We start from the raw sequence: 17849 nt of genomic DNA on the forward strand, positions 1-17849 counted from the left end.
GAATGAGAGAACTCCAGGTCCTCTTTTTGCCAGGGTATCAAATTTGTAGAATTTTACAAACGTGTTCTCCCCCGACCACGTAGCTGCTCGGCAGAGTTGTAATGCCGAGACCCCTCGGGCAGCCGCCCAAGATGAGCCCACCTTCCTTGTGGAATGGGCATTTACATATTTTTTGCTGTGGCAAGCCTGCCACCGAATGTGCAAGCTGAATTGTACTACAAATCCAACGAGCAATAGTCTGCTTAGAAGCAGGAGCACCCAGCTTGTTGGGTGCATACAGGATAAACAGCAAGTCAGATTTCCTGACTCCAGCCGACCTGGAAACTATATTTTCAGGGCCCTGACAACATCCAGCAACTTGGAGTCCTCCAAGTCCCTAGTAGCCGCAGGTACCACAATAAGCTGGTTCAGGTGAAACGCTGACACCACCTTAGGGAGAAACTGGGGACGAGTCCACAGCTTTGCTCTGTCCGAATGGACAATCAGATATGGCTTTGTGAGATAAAGCCGCCAATTCTGACACTCGCCTGGCCGAGGCCAGGACCAACAGCATGGTCGCTTTCCATGTGAGATATATCAAATCCACAGATTTGAGTTGTTTAAACCAATGTGATTTTAGGAATCCCAAACTACGTTGAGATCGCCCAGTGCCACTGGAGACATCAAAAGGGGGTTGTATATGCAGTACTCCCTTAACAACTTCTGGACTTCAGGAACTGAAGCCAATTTCTTTCTGGAAGAAAATCGACCGGTCGAAATTTGAACCTTAATGGACCCCAATTTGAGACCCATATACACTCCTGTTTGCAGGAAATGTAGGAATTAACCTAGTTGAAATTCTTCCGTGGAGCCTTCCTGGCCTCACACCATGGAACACATTTTCACCTAAGCAGTGATAATGTTGTGCGGTCACCTCCTTCCTGGCTCTGACCAGGTTAGGGATGACCTCTTCCGGAATGCCTTTTTCCCTTAGGATCCGGCGTTCACCCGTCAACGCGGCTGCGGTAAGTCATGGAACAGACATGATTCTTGCTGAATCAAGATCCTTTCTAGTATCTCTTGAAGTTCCGGGTACCAAGTTCTTCTTGGCCAAACCGGAGCCACGAGTATAGTTCTTACTCCTCTCCTTCCTATCATTCTCCATACACTGGGTATGAAAGGCAGAGGAGGGAACACATACACCGACTGGTACACCCACGGTGTTACCAGAGCGTCCCAGCTATTGCCTGAGGGTCTCTAGACCTGGCGCTTCATGTGGGACGCCATCATAACCACCTTTGGTCTTTCCCAACGGTTTACAAACATGTGGAAACTTCCAGATGAAGTTCCCACTTTTCCGGGTGGAATTCATTCATGCTGAGGAAATCTTCCTAGTTGTCCACTCCCGGAATGAACACTGCTGACAGTGTTATCACATGATTTTTCGCCCAGCGAAGAATCCTTGCTGTCATTGCCCTCCTGCTTCTTGTGCCGCCCCGTCTGTTTACGTGGGCGACTGCCATGATGATGTCCTACTGGATCAGCACCGGTTGACTTTGAAGCAGAGGTCTTCCTAGGCTCAGAGCATCGTAAATTGCCCTTAGCTCCAGTATATTCATGTGGAGAGAAATCTCCAGACTTGACCACACTTCCTTGGAAATTTCTTCCCTGTGTGACTGTTCCCCAGCCTCTCAGACTGGCATCCGTGGTCACCAGAACACAGTCCTGAATGCTGAGTGTGCTGCCCTCTAGAAGATGAGCACTCTGCAGCCCCCACAGAAGAGACACCCTTGTCCTTGGAGACAGGGTTATCCGCTGATGCATCTGAAGATGCGATCCGGACCATTCGTCCCGCAAATCCCCCTGAAAAGTTTTTGCGTGAGATCTGCCGAATGGAATCGCTTCGTAAGAAGCCACCATTTTTCCCAGGACTCCTGTGCATTGATGCACTGATACTTGGCCTGGTTTTAGGAGGTTTCTGACTAGGTCGGATAACTCCCTGGCTTTCCCCTCCAGGAGAAATACCTCTTTCTGGACTATGCCCAGAATCATTCCTAGGAACAGCAGACGTATCATCGGAAAACAGCTGCGATTTTTGGAATATTTAGAATCCACTCGTGCTGTCGTAGAACTACTTTAGATAGTTCTTTTCCGACCTCCAACTGTTCTCTGGAAACTTGCCCCTTTCAGGATATCGTCCAAGTAAGGGATAATTAAGATGCCTTTCTTCTTTTAAGAATCATCTTTTCGGCCATTACCTTGGTAAAGGCCCGGGGTGCCGTGGATAATTCAACGGCAGCGTCTGAAACTGATATTGACAGTTCTGTATCACGAACCAGAGGTACCCTTGTTGAGAAGGGCAAATTTGGACATGGAGGTAATCCATGATGTCCAGGGACACCATATAGTCCCCTTTTTTCCGGTTCTCTATCACTGCTCTGAGTGACTCCATCTTGATTTGAACCTTTTTATGTAAGTGTTCAAAGATTTCAGATTTAGACTATGTCTCACCAAGCCGTCTGGCTTCAGTACCACAATATAGTGTGGAAGACTAATACCCTTTTCCTTGTTGTAGGAGGGGTACTTTGATTATCACCTGCTGGAAATACAGCTTGTGAATTTTTTCCCAATACTGCCTCCCTGTCGGAGGGAGCCGTTGGTAAAGCAGGCTTCAGGAACCTGCGAGGAAAAAATGTCTCGACTCTCCAATCTGTACCCCTGGGATAATACTTGTACGATCTAGGGGTCAACTTGCGAGTGATCCCACTGCGCGCTGAGACTCTTGAGACTAACCCCCCACCTCACCTGAGTCCGCTTGCACGGCCCCAGCGTCACGCTGAGGACTTGGCAGACGCGGTGGAGGGCTTCTTTTCCTGGGAAGGGGCTGCCTGCTGCAGTCTACTTCCCTTTCCTCTATGTCTGGGCAGATATGACTGGCCTTTTGCCCGCTTGCCCACATGGGAAACGGAAGGATTGAGGCTGAAAAGACAGTGTCTTTTTCTGCTGAGATGTAACTTGGGGTAAAAAGGTTGGATTTCCCAGCTGTAGCCGTGGCCCCCAGGTCCGATGGACCGACCCCAAATAACTCCTTCCCTTTATACGGCAATACTTCCATGTGCCGTATGGGATCTGTATCACCTGACCACTGTCGTGTCCATGACATCTTCTGGGAGATATGGACAACGCACTTATCTTGATGCCAGAGTGCAAATATCCCTCTGTGCATCTCGCATACATATATATAGAATGCATCCTATTAAATGCTCTATATCAATAAAATATTTTTAGTCAGGGAATTCGACCAAGCCAACCCAGCACTGCATCTCCAGGCTGATGGCGATCGCTGGTCGCAGTATAACCACCGTATGTGTGTATATACTTTTTAGGATATTTTTCCAGCTGCCTATCAGCTGGCTCCTTGAGGGCGGCCGTATCTGGAGACGGTAACGCCACTTGATAAGCGTGTGAGCGCCTTATCCACCCTAAGGGGTGTTTCCCAACGCGCCCTAACTTCTGGCGGGAAAGGGTATAACGCCAATATTTGCTATCGGGGTAAACCCACGCATCATCACACACTTCATTTTATTTTATCTGATTCAGGAAAAACTACAGGTAGTTTTTTCACTCCCACATAATACCCTTTTTTGTGGTACTTGTAGTATCAGAAATATGTAACACCTCCTTCATTGCCCTTAACGTGTGGCCCTAATGAGGAATACGTTTGTTTATTCACCGTCGACACTGGATTCAGTGTCCGTGTCTGTGTCTGTGTCGACCGACTGAGGTAAATGGGCGTTTTTTTAAAAAAACCCTGACGGTGTTTCTGAGACGCCTGGACCGGTACTAATTGTTTGTCGGCCGTCTCATGTCGTCAACCGACCTTGCAGCGTGTTGACATTTTCACGTAATTCCCTAAATAAGCCATCCATTCCGGTGTCGACTCCCTAGAGAGTGACATCACCATTACAGGCAATTTCTCCGCCTCCTCCAACATCGTCCTCATACATGTCGACACACACGTACCGACACACAGCACACACACCTGGAATGCTCTGACAGAGGACAGGACCCCACTAGCCCTTTGGAGAGACAGAGGGAGAGTTTGCCAGCACACACCAAAAAACGCTATAATTACATAGGGACAACCTTATATAAGTGTTTCTCCCTAATAGCATCTTTATATATATATTTATATCGCCAATTAGTGCCCCCCTCTCTGTTTAAACCCTGTTTCTGTAGTGCAGTGCAGGGGAGAGCCTGGGAGCCTTCTCTCCAGCCTTTCTGTGAGAGAAAAAATGGCGCTGTGTGCTGAGGAGATAGGCCCCGCCCCTTTTCCGGCGGCCTCGTCTCCCGCTCTTTAGTGAAGTTTGGCAGGGGTTAAATATCTCCATATAGCCTCTGGGGGCTATATGTGAGGTATTTTTAGCCAGTATATAGGTTTACATTTGCCTCCCAGGGCGCCCCCCCCCAGCGCCCTGCACCCTCAGTGACAGCGTGTGAAGTGTGCTGAGAGGAAAATGGCGCACAGCTGCAGTGCTGTGCGCTACCTTTAGAAGACTGTCAGAGTCTTCAGCCGCCGATTCTGGACCTCTTCTAACTTCAGCATCTGCAAGGGGGCCGGCGGCGAGGCTCCGGTGACCATCCAGGCTGTACCTGTGATCGTCCCTCTGGAGCTTGATGTCCAGTAGCCAAGAAACCAATCCATCCTGCACGCAGGTGAGTTCACTTCTTCTCCCCTCAGTCCCTCGTTGCAGTGATCCTGTTGCCAGCAGGACTCACTGTAAAATAAAAAACCTAAGCTAAACTTTCTCTAAGCAGCTCTTTAGGAGAGCCACCTAGAATTGCACCCTTCTCGGCCGGGCACAAAAATCTAACTGGAGTCTGGAGGAGGGTCATAGGGGGAGGAGCCAGTGCACACCACCTGATCGGAAAAGCTTTACTTTTGTGCCCCGTCTCCTGCGGAGCCGCTATTCCCCATGGTCCTTTCAGGAACCCCAGCATCCACTAGGACGATAGAGAAATCATTTAATTCATCAGATGAGGGAAAAGTCACTGGCTGCTTTTTCTCCCCAAACACAATACCCCTTTTGGTGGTAACCGGGTTAATATCAGAAATGTGTAATACATCTATCATTGCAGTGATCATGCATCGGATGGCTTTTGTAGACTGTACATTTGTCTCATCCTCATCTACACTGGAGTCAGACTCCGTGTCGACATCTGTGTCTACCATCAGAGCTAGCGGGCGTTTATGAGCCCCTGACGGCTTCTGAGTCGCCTGGGCAGGCGCGGGCTGAGACCCCGGCTGTCCCAAGGCTGCTGCGTCATCAAACCTTTTATGTAAGGAGTTGACACTGTCGGTTAAGACCTTCCACATATCCATCCAATCAGGTGTCGGCCCCGTCGGGGGCGACACCACATGTATCTGCCCCTGCTCCGCCTCCACGTAACCCTCCTCATCAAACATGTCGACACAGCCGTACTGACACACCGCACACACACAGGGAATGCTCAGACTGAGGACAGGACCCCACAAAGTCCTTTGGGGAGACAGAGAGAGAGTATGCCAGCACACACCACAGCGCTATAGAACACAGGGATTTACACTACTAATAAGTGATTTTCCCAATAGCTGCTTGTTTGTATCGATTTGCGCCTAAATTTATGTGCCCCCCCTCTCTTTTTAACCCGTCTTATACCTGGATACTGCAGGGGAGACCCTGGGGAGCGTGCTTCAAGCGGAGCTGTGAAGGGAAAATGGCGCTAGTGTGCTGAGGAAGAAGGCCCCGCCCCCTCAGCGGCGGGCGTCTGTCCCGCGTTTTCTTTAACTTAATGGCGGGGGTTTTTACACATATACAGTTTACTGACTGTATCATGTGTATATTTAGCCAAAGGTAATATAATTGCTGCCCAGGCCCCCCCCCCCCCCCCCCCCAGCACCCTACAGTGACCGGAGTGTGTGGTGTGCTGTGGGAGCAATGGCGCACAACTGCAGTGCTGTGCGCTACCTTAATAAAGACCGGAGTCTTCTGCCGCCGATTTCATCTCCTTCTTCTGTCTTCTGGCTCTGCAAGGGGGACGGCGGCGCGGCTCCGGGAACGGACGTTCGAGGTCAGGCCCTGTGTACGAACCCTCTGGAGCTAATGGTGTCCAGTAGCCTAAGAAGCACAAGCTAGCTGCACGCAGGTAGGTTTGCTTCTCTCCCCTCAGTCCCACGTAGCAGTGAATCTGTTGCCAGCAGATCTCACTGAAAATAAAAAACCTAACAAATACTTTCTTTCTAGCAAGCTCAGGAGAGCCCACTAGGAGCACCCAGCTCTGGCCGGGCACAGATTCTAACTGGGGTCTGGAGGAGGGGCATAGAGGGAGGAGCCAGTGCACACCAGATAGTACCTAATCTTTCTTTTAGAGTGCCCAGTCTCCTGCGGAGCCCGTCTATTCCCCATGGTCCTTACGGAGTTCCCAGCATCCACTAGGACGTCAGAGAAATATAGGGGGGTGACAGGGATAAGGGGAGGTATATAGGGGGTGACAGGGATAAGGGGAGGTATAAAGGGGGTGACAGGGATAAGGGGAGGTATAAAGGGAGTGACGGATAAAGGGAGGTATAAAGGGGGTGACAGGGATAAGGGAAGGTATATAGGGGGTGACAGGGATGGGGGGTAGGTATATAGGGGGTGACAGGGATGGGGGGTAGGTATATAGGGGGTGACAGGGATGAGGGGTAGGTATATAGGGGGTGACAGGGATGAGGGGTAGGTATATAGGGGGTGACAGGGATGAGGGGTAGGTATATAGGGGGTGACAGGGATGAGGGGTAGGTATATAGGGGGTGACAGGGATGAGGGGTAGGTATATAGGGGGTGACAGGGATGAGGGGTAGGTATATAGGGGGTGACAGGGATGAGGGGTAGGTATATAGGGGGTGACAGGGATGAGGGGTAGGTATATAGGGGGTGACAGGGATGAGGGGTAGGTATATAGGGGGTGACAGGGATGAGGGGGAGGTATATAGGGGGTGACAGGGATGAGGGGGAGGTATATAGGGGGTGACAGGAATGAGGGGGAGGTATATAGGGGGTGACAGGGATGAGGGGAGGTATATAGGGGGTGACAGGGATGAGGGGAGGTATATAGGGGGTGACAGGGATAAGGGGAGGTATATAGGGCGTGACAGGGATGGGGGGAGGTATATAGGGGGAGGTATATAGGGGGTGACAGGGATGGGGGGAGGTATATAGGGGGTGACAGGGATGGGGGGAGGTATATAGGGGGTGACAGGGATGGGGGGGGGAAGGTATATAGGGGGTGACAGGGATGGGGGGAGGTATATAGGGGGTGACAGGGATGGGGGAGGTATATAGGGGGTGACAGGGATGGGGGGAGTTATATAGGGGGTGACAGGGATGGGAGGAGGTATATAGGGGGTGACAGGGATGGGGGAGGTATATAGGGGTGACCGGGATGGGGGGAGGTATATAGGGGTGACCGGGATGGGGGGAGGTATATAGGGGGTGACAGGGATGGGAGGAGGTATATAGGGGGTGACAGGGATGGGGGAAGGTATATAGGGGGTGACAGGGATGGGGGGAGGTATATAGGGGGTGACAGGGATGGGGGAGGTATACAGGGGGTGACAGGGATGGGGGAGGTATACAGGGGGTGACAGGGATGGGGGAGGTATATAGGGGGTGACAGGGATGGGGGGAGGTATATAGGGGGTGACAGGGATGGGGGGAGGTATATAGGGGGTGACAGGGATGGGGGGAGGTATATAGGGGGTGACAGGGATGGGGGGAGGTATATAGGGGGTGACAGGGATGGGGGGAGGTATATAGGGGGTGACAGGGATGGGGGGAGGTATATAGGGGGTGACAGGGATGGGGGGAGGTATATAGGGGGTGACAGGGATGGGGGGAGGTATATAGGGGTGACAGGGATGGGGGGAGTTATATAGGGGGTGACAGGGATTGGAGGAGGTGGAGGTATATAGGGGGTGACAGGGATGGGGGAGGTATATAGGGGTGGCAGGGATGGGGGGAGGTATATAGGGGTGACCGGGATGGGGGGAGGTATATAGGGGGTGACAGGGATGGGAGGAGGTATATAGGGGGTGACAGGGATGGGAGGAGGTATATAGGGGGTGACAGGGATGGGAGGAGGTATATAGGGGGTGACAGGGATGGGGGGAGGTATATAGGTGTGGCAGGGATGGGGGGAGGTATATAGGGGTGACAGGGATGGGGGGAGGTATACAGGGGGTGACAGGGATGGGGGGAGGTATATAGGGGGTGACAGGGATGGGGGGAGGTATATAGGGGGTGACAGGGATGGGGGGAGGTATATAGGGGGTGACAGGGATGGGGGAAGGTATATAGGGGGTGACAGGGATGGGGGGAGGTATATAGGGGGTGACAGGGATGGGGGAGGTATACAGGGGGTGACAGGGATGGGGGGAGGTATATAGGGGGTGACAGGGATGGGGGGAGGTATATAGGGGGTGACAGGGATGGGGGTGGTATACAGGGGGTGACAGGGATGGGGGGAGGTATATAGGGGGTGACAGTGATGGGGGGAGGTATATAGGGGGTGACAGGGATGGGGGGAGGTATATAGGGGGTGACAGGGATGGGGGGAGGTATATAGGGGGTGACAGTGATGGGGGGAGGTATATAGGGGGTGACAGGGATGGGGGAGGTATATAGGGGGTGACAGGGATGGGGGGAGGTATATAGGGGGTGACAGGGATGGGGGGGGGTATATAGGGGGTGACAGGGATGGGGGGAGGTATATAGGGGGTGACAGGGATGGGGGGAGGTATATAGGGGGTGACAGGGATGGGGGGAGGTATATAGGGGGTGACAGGGATCGGGGGAGGTATATAATGGGTGACAGGGATGGGGGGAGGTATATAATGGGTGACAGGGACGGGAGGGCGGTGTACCGGGGAAGGGAGCGCTGTATACCCGGGGCTCACCGTGTAGAAGGCGCCGCTGGGTCCCCGCACTTCCACCTCTATGCCGTCCATGCTGCTCCCAGCTCTATGTTCATGTGAGAGGACAGAGCCGCATCTGCACTCTGATTGGTGCACTGTCGGGTCCATCAACAACGCGATTGGCTACAAGTTGGATTTGACCGACGCCGATTGGTTAGCACTGGTCATAGTCTACCAATAACCTTTCCCCTGTGTCACATGTGCCATCCTCACTGCCGATTGGCTGACAGAAGACTGTAGACACAGACTATTGGTCAGAGAATCGCATGCGCAGTATGTTGTCAGGCGTGGAAAAACAGCACCAATGGGCGGAGATAGAGAAATCTTGTCCGCTGATTGGGCTAAAGCCGTTGTTATGGAAATAGAAACTTATAAGGGCAAGCTACAAAAATAGCAGCGTGTGCGTGCGCTGATTGGCTGCAGAGACACAGGGGCGGAGCTATGACGGAAACGCCGCCCATCGTGTAACGTCACGCTACACCAACTGCAGCAACCAGTGCAGAGCATCACTCCTCCTCCTGCTATGCATAGTATCACGTATCACTTCTCACCCTGTCCTGCAGAGCCTCACTCCTCACCCTGCCCTGCAGAGCATCACTCCTCCTCATGCCGTGCAGAGCCTCACTCCTCACCCTGCGGAGCATCACTTCTCACCCTGCCCTGCAGAGCATCACTCCTTTTGCTATGCACAGCATCACTTCTTACCCTGCCCTGCAGAGCATCACTTCTCACCCTGCTCTGCAGAGCATCACTCCTCCTCCTGCTATGCACAGCATCACTTCACTTCTTACCCTGCTCTGCAGAGCATCACTTCTCACCCTGCTCTGCAGAGCATCACTCCTCCTCCTGCTATGCACAGCATCACTTCTTACCCTGCCCTGCAGAGCATCACTTCTCACCCTGCCCTGCAGTGCACCACTCTTCACCCTGTCCTGCAGAGCATCACTCCTCCTCATGCCCTGCAGAGCCTCACTCCTCACCCTGCCGAGCATCACTCCTCCTCCTGCCCTGCAGAGCATCACTCCTCCTCCTGCTATGCACAGCATCACTTCTTACCCTGCCCTGCAGAGCATCACTTCTCACCCTGCTCTGCAGAGCATCACTCCTCCTCCTGCTATGCACAGCATCACTTCACTTCTTACCCTGCTCTGCAGAGCATCACTTCTCACCCTGCTCTGCAGAGCATCACTCCTCCTCCTGCTATGCACAGCATCACTTCTTACCCTGCCCTGCAGAGCATCACTTCTCACCCTGCCCTGCAGTGCACCACTCTTCACCCTGTCCTGCAGAGCATCACTCCTCCTCATGCCCTGCAGAGCCTCACTCCTCACCCTGCCGAGCATCACTCCTCCTCCTGCCCTGCAGAGCATCACTCCTCCTCCTGCTATGCACAGCATCACTTCTTACCCTGCCCTGCAGAGCATAATTTCTCACCCTGCTCTGCAGAGCATCACTCCTCCTCCTGCTATGCAAAGCATCACTTCTTACCCTGCGCTGCAGAGCATCACTCCTCCTCCTGCTATGCACAGCATCACTTCTTACCCTGCCCTGCAGAGTCTCACTCCTGCCCTGCAGAGCATCACTTCTCACCCTGCCCTGCCGAGCATCACTACTCACCCTGCTCTGCAGAGCCTCACTACTCACCCTGCCCTGCAGAGCATCACTTCTCACCCTGCTCTGCAGAGCATCACTCCTCCTCCTGCCATGCACAGCATCACTTCTTACCCTGCAGAGTCCCACTCCTGCTCTGCAGAGCATCACTCCTCACCCTGCCCTGCCGAGCATCACTACTCACCCTGCCCTGCAGAGCCTCACTCCTCAACCTGCAGAGCATCACTCCTCCTCCTGCTGCTATGCACAGCATCACTTCTTATCCTGCCCTGCAGAGCATCACTTCTCACCCTGCTCACTCCTCCTCCTGCTATGCACAGCATCACTTCTTACCCTGCCCTGCAGAGCATCACTTCTCACCCTAACCTGCAGTCTCACTCCTGCCCTGCAGAGCATCACTTCTCACCCTGCTTTGCAGAGCATCACTCCTCCTCCTGCTATGCACAGCATCACTTCTTACCCTGCCATGCAGCGCACCACTCCTCACCCTGCCCTGCAGAGCCTCACTCCTCACCCTGCAGAGCATCACTTCTCCTCCTGCTATGCACAGCATCACTTCTCACCCTGCTCTGCAGAGCATCACTCCTCCTGCTATGCACAGCATCACTTCTTACCCTGCCCTGCAGAGCATCACTTCTCACCCTAACCTGCATAGTCTCACTCCTGCCCTGCAGAGCATCACTCCTCCTCCTGCTATGCACAGCATCACTTCTTACCCTGCCATGCAGCGCATCACTCCTCACCCTGCCCTGCAGAGCCTCACTCCTCACCCTGCAGAGCATCACTTCTCCTCCTGCTATGCACAGCATCACTTCTCACCCTGCTCTGCAGAGCATCACTCCTCCTGCTATGCACAGCATCACTTCTTACCCTGCCCTGCAGAGCATCACTTCTCACCCTAACCTGCAGAGTCTCACTCCTGCCCTGCAGAGCATCACTCCTCCTCCTGCTATGCACAGCATCACTTCTTACCCTGCCATGCAGCGCACCACTCCTCACCCTGCCCTGCAGAGCCTCACTCCTCACCCTGCAGAGCATCACTTCTCCTCCTGCTATGCACAGCATCACTTCTCACCCTGCTCTGCAGAGCATCACTCCTCCTGCTATGCACAGCATCACTTCTTACCCTGCCCTGCAGAGCATCACTTCTCACCCTAACCTGCAGAGTCTCACTCCTGCCCTGCAGAGCATCACTTCTCACCCTGCTCTGCAGAGCATCACTCCTCCTCCTGCTATGCACAGCATCACTTCTTACCCTGCCCTGCAGCGCACCACTCCTCACCCTGTCCTGCAGAGCCTCACTCCTCCTCCTGCCCTGCAGCACGTCACTCCTCCTGCCCTGAAGACCACCACTCCTCACCCTGTCCTGCAGAGCCTCACTGCTCCTCCTGCCCTGCAGAGCACCACTCCTCACCCTGCCCTGCAGAGCCTCAATCCTGCTGCTGCCCTGCATGTGTACGGCGTGCGAAAACTTCGCCAGGCAGCGGACATCTGCAAATCCGTTCGCATCTCACTCACCATGGAATGAGTTTTCTAGTCTGTGCGCAGCCCAGGACTTACTCCTACAGTGTGATACACACAGGCTGATCGGGGCCGGAGCTGACGTCACACACCCGCCCTAAAAACGCTTGGGAACGCCTGCGTTTTCCCGGACACTCCCAGAAAACGGCCAGTTACCACCCACAAACGGCCTCTTCCTGCCAATCACCTTCCGTACGCCTAGCGATGGAAATGTTCGCACCATTCTGTCGCAGTTTGGCATTGCACATGCACATTGCGGTGCATACACAGTCATTTGATAATCGGACGATGTGCGAATTCGCACAACAGGGATCAGGTCTGAATCGGGCTCTTAGTGAGTTGTTGGGGCCAGGGAATATATTGTTATTTCTTTTTCATCCACTAGGGGAGTACTCTTGGGATATGGACGGGACGTTAGCAGGGATAGCTAGGCACATTTAAAATATTAAAATTAGTAACCCTCCTCCCCCTCCATACTCCCAAGATGCCTCAGTGTTTTTTGTGCCTCACCAGGGAAAGGCACGTTTGAAGGGATCGCCAGACTTTACTTTTATTTTTCAAAAGACTTTTTCTTTTTACATTCCCAATCCCTTCCCAGCTTACTAAGAAGCTTGGATCCAGGACTGTGTGTGCTGCCGAGTGCAGCAACGGCTTGTCGGCGATCAGTCAGAGGAGCCCCGCCATAGACCTATCCTAAGGCTGCAGGAGCTGGGTGAAGCTTGAACAGAAGCCCCGTCAGAGCCTCCGCATTCTACCTAAGGGAAGAGCGGTTGCGCCAGTGTGTTAATGGATAGCGGTGTGGTCAGCGCACGCTACCGCCCCGCCATGTGTGGGGGAATTAATGGTTTGTCACAGACGAATAGCTGCCCTGCACTCCCCAACTCCCAGCTGTGGTCAGCCACACTGCCGCCGCTGGGTGCCCGCACTGGCCGCCCGTCACCACTTCCAGCTGCGGTCAGCCACACTGCTGCCGCTGGGTACCTGCGCTGGCTGCCGTCACCGCTCCCCTGGTTCCACACTGCTGCCACTGGCCGCCCATACAGGGGGAAAACACCGCTCCCAATAGATGTGAAGCATCCGGCTCTCAGGGAGATTGTGCTGCTTATACACACTGCGAGGAGGAGGAGGAGACAGTAGCCAGGGCTTCCTGCAGGGCTGCATCGCTGCTCACAGGCATGCAGGCGGTGAGGGAGATGTAATCAGGTCCCTAGTCCAACGATTCCCCTCAGATTCCCACATGAATGTGTTGCTTTATGTGGATACATATATTGCATAGTCTAATGTATTTATGTTAAAAAAAAGCACATGGTGGACGCCATTTTAGATTGACTTCCTGCTGCTTCCTGAAGGAATTTGTGTGTTATTAGGAATTTCAGTGAAGCACATATCTAACAGACATCAGTGTGTACCAGGGTGCAGTGCATTTCTGGCTTATACACGCTTCAGTTACATTTTTTACTGAGTCGTGCGGACTTGTGTTTCATTGTATTACTGTCCATCCGTGTACATGATGAAAGTTAATACAGCTGGTCTGTAATGTGTGTGATAGTGTGTTACGTGATGGAACTTCCACTTGCACAGTGTGTCTGCCCTGATCCTCCTTGGGCAATGATGGCAGGTGTGATGGCTGATTTGAAGTCAGAGTTGTCCACTGCATGGAAGGAACATGAGGCGGCTAAGTCTGATTCATGGTTAATGCCATCTGAGCAGCCAGATTGGGCTCATGATATCTCTAGAACTTTGCAGCGTTTACAAAAGTCCATGAATAGTTCAATTCCTAATAGTAGTCATCGTTTGTCTCATAATTAATGGTTTCCTCGGTGTTACATTCTGATGATTCTATGCCAGACCTGATACCTCAAGAAGAATAGGAGGAAGGCGAATTGGGCCAAGAGTCAGATAGTGAGGTCACTGACAGACCGGGCATTGATAATTTCATCAGGGCGGTATGCCAGGTACTAGATTTCACTGAGATGGAGGAGCCTCTGTCAAAGGATGAGGTTTTATTTGCTAAGAGACAAAGGGTGACTGTGTTTTCCTTATTCAGATTCTCTTAATAAGCAGTTAATGGAAGCATGGCAAAAGCCAGATAAACGCTGTCAAAGTCAAAAAATATCATAATGCATATACCTTGTACTAACCCCATGCACATGCCCGCTGCTCGTGCACTCAGTCCGCCGTGCGTGCACATATCCGCAAGTTGCGTAAGATCGCTCCGGCGATCATGCGCATGATATGGGTATTTACGGCGGAGTTCGTGAGCTTGTGTGACAGGACGGTACCGTACGAAAGCACTCGCCGCTTTCGCGTCCCGTTGACTGCGCACAGAATGGAAGGTCAAGCCGCACGAGGCCTGACCACATAGGGGATTCCCGCTTACCGTCAGTAACCGCCTGTTACTGACTCCACCCACTGCGCTGTGGGCGGGTTCTTGCTGCCACCACCAAACTCCTAACCTGCCGTGGCGTTTGGAACCACGGTTCTGCTCTGTATGTGCCGACGCACTGCCTTACCAGAGCTGTGTGGTGCTGACGAATCCCCACTAGCCACTTGCTAGGCCTCTACCGGTAGCTGGCGGAAGGCGGAGCTTGGAGACGCTAGGTGCTTCCCTGGACAGCAGGAGGACGGGGCTAGGTTTGGCCTAACCCTGTTGGTCACAAGATGAAGCAGTCTTCTTGAGGCAAAGATGTTTATTGCTCAAATAACCTTTAAAAAGGCTCCTCCCTATTGCTAGGGGTAACAGCATACAATCAGATGTTTTCAGCAGAATAAGATGGAATAATACACTCTCCTATGGGCCAGCTGCCCTCCTTTTATCCCTCTCCAAGACCCCTTACCACAGGGGGTAAGCCCGCCCTGTGGTGCACAACCAATCAATGTTTACCCATGAGCTGTGCATGCCCTGGTCTCATGCACACCTAACATTGTCCTCTATGGACAGTGGGGAGTGGTCGGTCTCCTTTGACTCTCCCATCTTGGAGAGTCAGGATACTCCCCGATGCCGTTCAGTCTGGCTGGGGGAAGTTTTCCCTCCTAAATCTGACCTCCAGAAACCTGCCCGGGACCCATCTCACTGCCTGCAGCCTGGATTTGGGCTCCAGAGCTGGGCAGCCTGGCTCCCCGGTCCAGGTTTCCTTGGCCACTACGGGTGATCTCCATGGAGCTCCAAGAAACCACTCAACTTGTTTCATAGCTGAGCTGCTTCTCTCTCTCCCTGTGCCCCTTGGAAGTGTGAGGCTGGATGGGAAAGCATTCCGTTTTTGGGGAAAAGGTCTGGGAGAATCCATCAGCCTGCACAGCTATGGATTCCCCCCTCCTGGGACACACAACCAAGTAAGTGCAATTTACCTTTAAATACATTACATTTAAATCACACTGTACATGTTTATACATTTAAATACACTCTGAGCCTGCACAGGCTCCACATACCTAGGCACTGCAGTGCCTTACAACACACTGTACTTCCTATTATTTTACACAATGTTTGGTTTGTGGAATACTGTCCTAGTCCTGCAGCCTGGCTGCTAGGACCCTGTCTGTTCTGGCTCCCCTAGCCCTGCAGCCTGGCTGCTAGGGCTCTCTCAGTGCTGGAGGTATGGGGCTGGCTTCCCCCACCCTCCAGCCTGCCTGCCTGCCTGCCACTGGGATCCAGGGAGCTGACTCTCCCTGTCCCCCCAGTGTGGCATTACTCAGTGGCCTCGCCGCACGCAGCGGCGCACCCCCCTGTACTAAAGCCCGGTGGCCCGGGACACTTGTCCCGGCCGCCGTGACTCTGGCTCTGTTGCAGCGCTGAGGTGCCGGGAGCGTAGCTCCCGGACCCCAGCGCTCATCATCCTAATTCACCCACGCCGCTAGGGAGCCGGCTAGCCCGGTCCCCCCTGAGCGGCGCTGACTTGTGGCCTCGCCGCAGCGTCCGGCGGGGAGCCGGGCTGCGGCGCACCCCCCCTCGCCGGCTAGCAGCCCGGGACGCCCGTCCCGGCTGCTGCGGCTGGCCACCCGTGCTGGGCTGAGGCGCCGGGAGCAGAGCTCCCGGCCCCCAGCGGCGGCTCTCACAGAGAGCACTGCAGCGGGAGCCGAGCTCCCAGCCGCGGAACTACATTTTTCAAATATGGCGCCAAGCGCCCATTGTCTTTGAAATGGCGCCGGGCACTAGGGGTTAACCTCTTCAGTGCTGCGGCGGCCATTTCCCTCGTGGTTGGGGCTCTCCGGCCACACTGTGTAACGTGTTATTAGAACATAACATATTTAACCCAAATAGTGCATTTTGTAGATATAGTTCCCCTAGACCATGTCAGCGAGTATCATTAGTTTAAACAGTTCCTGGACAGAGAGATTCGCCTTTGCATGATAGGAAGGGTCAGATAAAGGTTTGAAGGTGATGTCTAGTATCCAGCTGTAGGGTATTTTGAGGGTAACATTCCGGTGTTAGTTAGAGAAAGATCGCCTGTTCCTGCGTATAGTTATGTACAAAAGTAGATTATGAACATTAAGAAAAAATGTGTCTGGCGCTGAGCCTTTCCTAACTATAGCCTCTAAACAGAGAGGACAACCCAAAAACGGCTGCCTTCACAATGTGGACCTGGAAATCCACTCAACATCTAAATGTAAACCTAAAGAAAATATAAGTGAAGGCGCACAAAATATTGACCGACTGCTTTTGTGATACAAATAACTGATTTATTTCGAATTACTGATTAAAAATTAATCTTACATGTAAACAGTATAGCAGAATTAATAACATAAAACCATGAGCTAATAATTAAATCAATTACTCTGTGAGCAAGCAGATGTAAACTCCACACAGATTGCGCTTTAATTGGTAATGCTCCCTTTAAAAGCTTAATTGCAAGCACCTGTGATTGTAAAACCAATTGAGAAAGAATTCTCCTTCAGCCGAAAGTTCTTATACATGTATAAGCAAAGATGGTGTTAGTTCCAAAGCGAATAGTTGTTAATTCACAAAGAAATGAGTTAGTAGTATGTACTCATGCAATTGCAGTGGTTAGAAATAAACTCTCCTTCGGCTGAATGGATATAATATCATGCACCGGTGCTATGGAAAGATTTTTACTCCAAGCAGACTGACTGTTATGTCATGCAAAGAATACTTATGAATGGTGACATGCCACTTTAAAAAGGATGCTGTTCATACTGTTAATGGGGTGTTTGTATATTTATACTTCACCCATCCGTTAGTGTCAGGAGCGCTCCTGGGTTGTGCAAGCCCGTATATCCTCCTGGTGTTTCCTCCTGCCTGGTCCACAGTTCCTGGAATCTTAATATCAGATGCAGGGGATGGGGGACTCGTAGCTGAGCCTACGGGATTCTTGCGCTGCCACAGACTGTGTGAAGGTGGACTGTCTGCACGTGTCGCGTCCCGCGACTTCCGGGTTCGGGCTTCCGGCTTCCGGACTTTGCGTTCCACTTGCGGTTCACAGAAAATTGGTCACCTGACGCGTTTCTCCGCCCACAACAATGGCGGTTTCATCAGAGGATGAAACATTAACTGTATTTACTGTAAATTACATATGCGGCGGGAATCCAGAGGATACCACCCACAAGAGCAGTTGGGAGAGACATCGCCCACCTTTTCAAATCCACCTATGACCTTTACTGTAATGTGGAGACATGTCTCTGTGTCCAATGAACAATGAGATTACAGTGACCATTGCATTGTGTATGCATGTTGTGTATAAAAGGACCATTGTTGCCTGGCCGGTCAGAAGACTCTAAACGCTATCTG

General features: G+C 52.5%; 1 protein-coding gene across 2 annotated transcripts in view; it reads right to left on the reverse strand.

Annotated features, from left to right (window-relative positions):
• FXR2 (FMR1 autosomal homolog 2) overlaps positions 1 to 9064 on the reverse strand; it is a 62430-nt gene extending 53366 nt beyond the window's left edge. For both annotated transcript variants that reach the window (XM_063930667.1, XM_063930666.1), the window contains exon 1: positions 8957 to 9064. In XM_063930667.1, the coding sequence (XP_063786737.1) occupies positions 8957 to 9007 (51 nt within the window). In that variant the 5' untranslated portion in view covers positions 9008 to 9064. The remainder of the gene's footprint in view (positions 1 to 8956) is intronic.
• Between the last annotated feature and the right edge of the window lie 8785 nt (positions 9065 to 17849).

This window comes from Pseudophryne corroboree, chromosome 6 (genome assembly GCF_028390025.1).
Source record: "Pseudophryne corroboree isolate aPseCor3 chromosome 6, aPseCor3.hap2, whole genome shotgun sequence".
NCBI classification, from domain to species: domain Eukaryota; kingdom Metazoa; phylum Chordata; class Amphibia; order Anura; family Myobatrachidae; genus Pseudophryne; species Pseudophryne corroboree.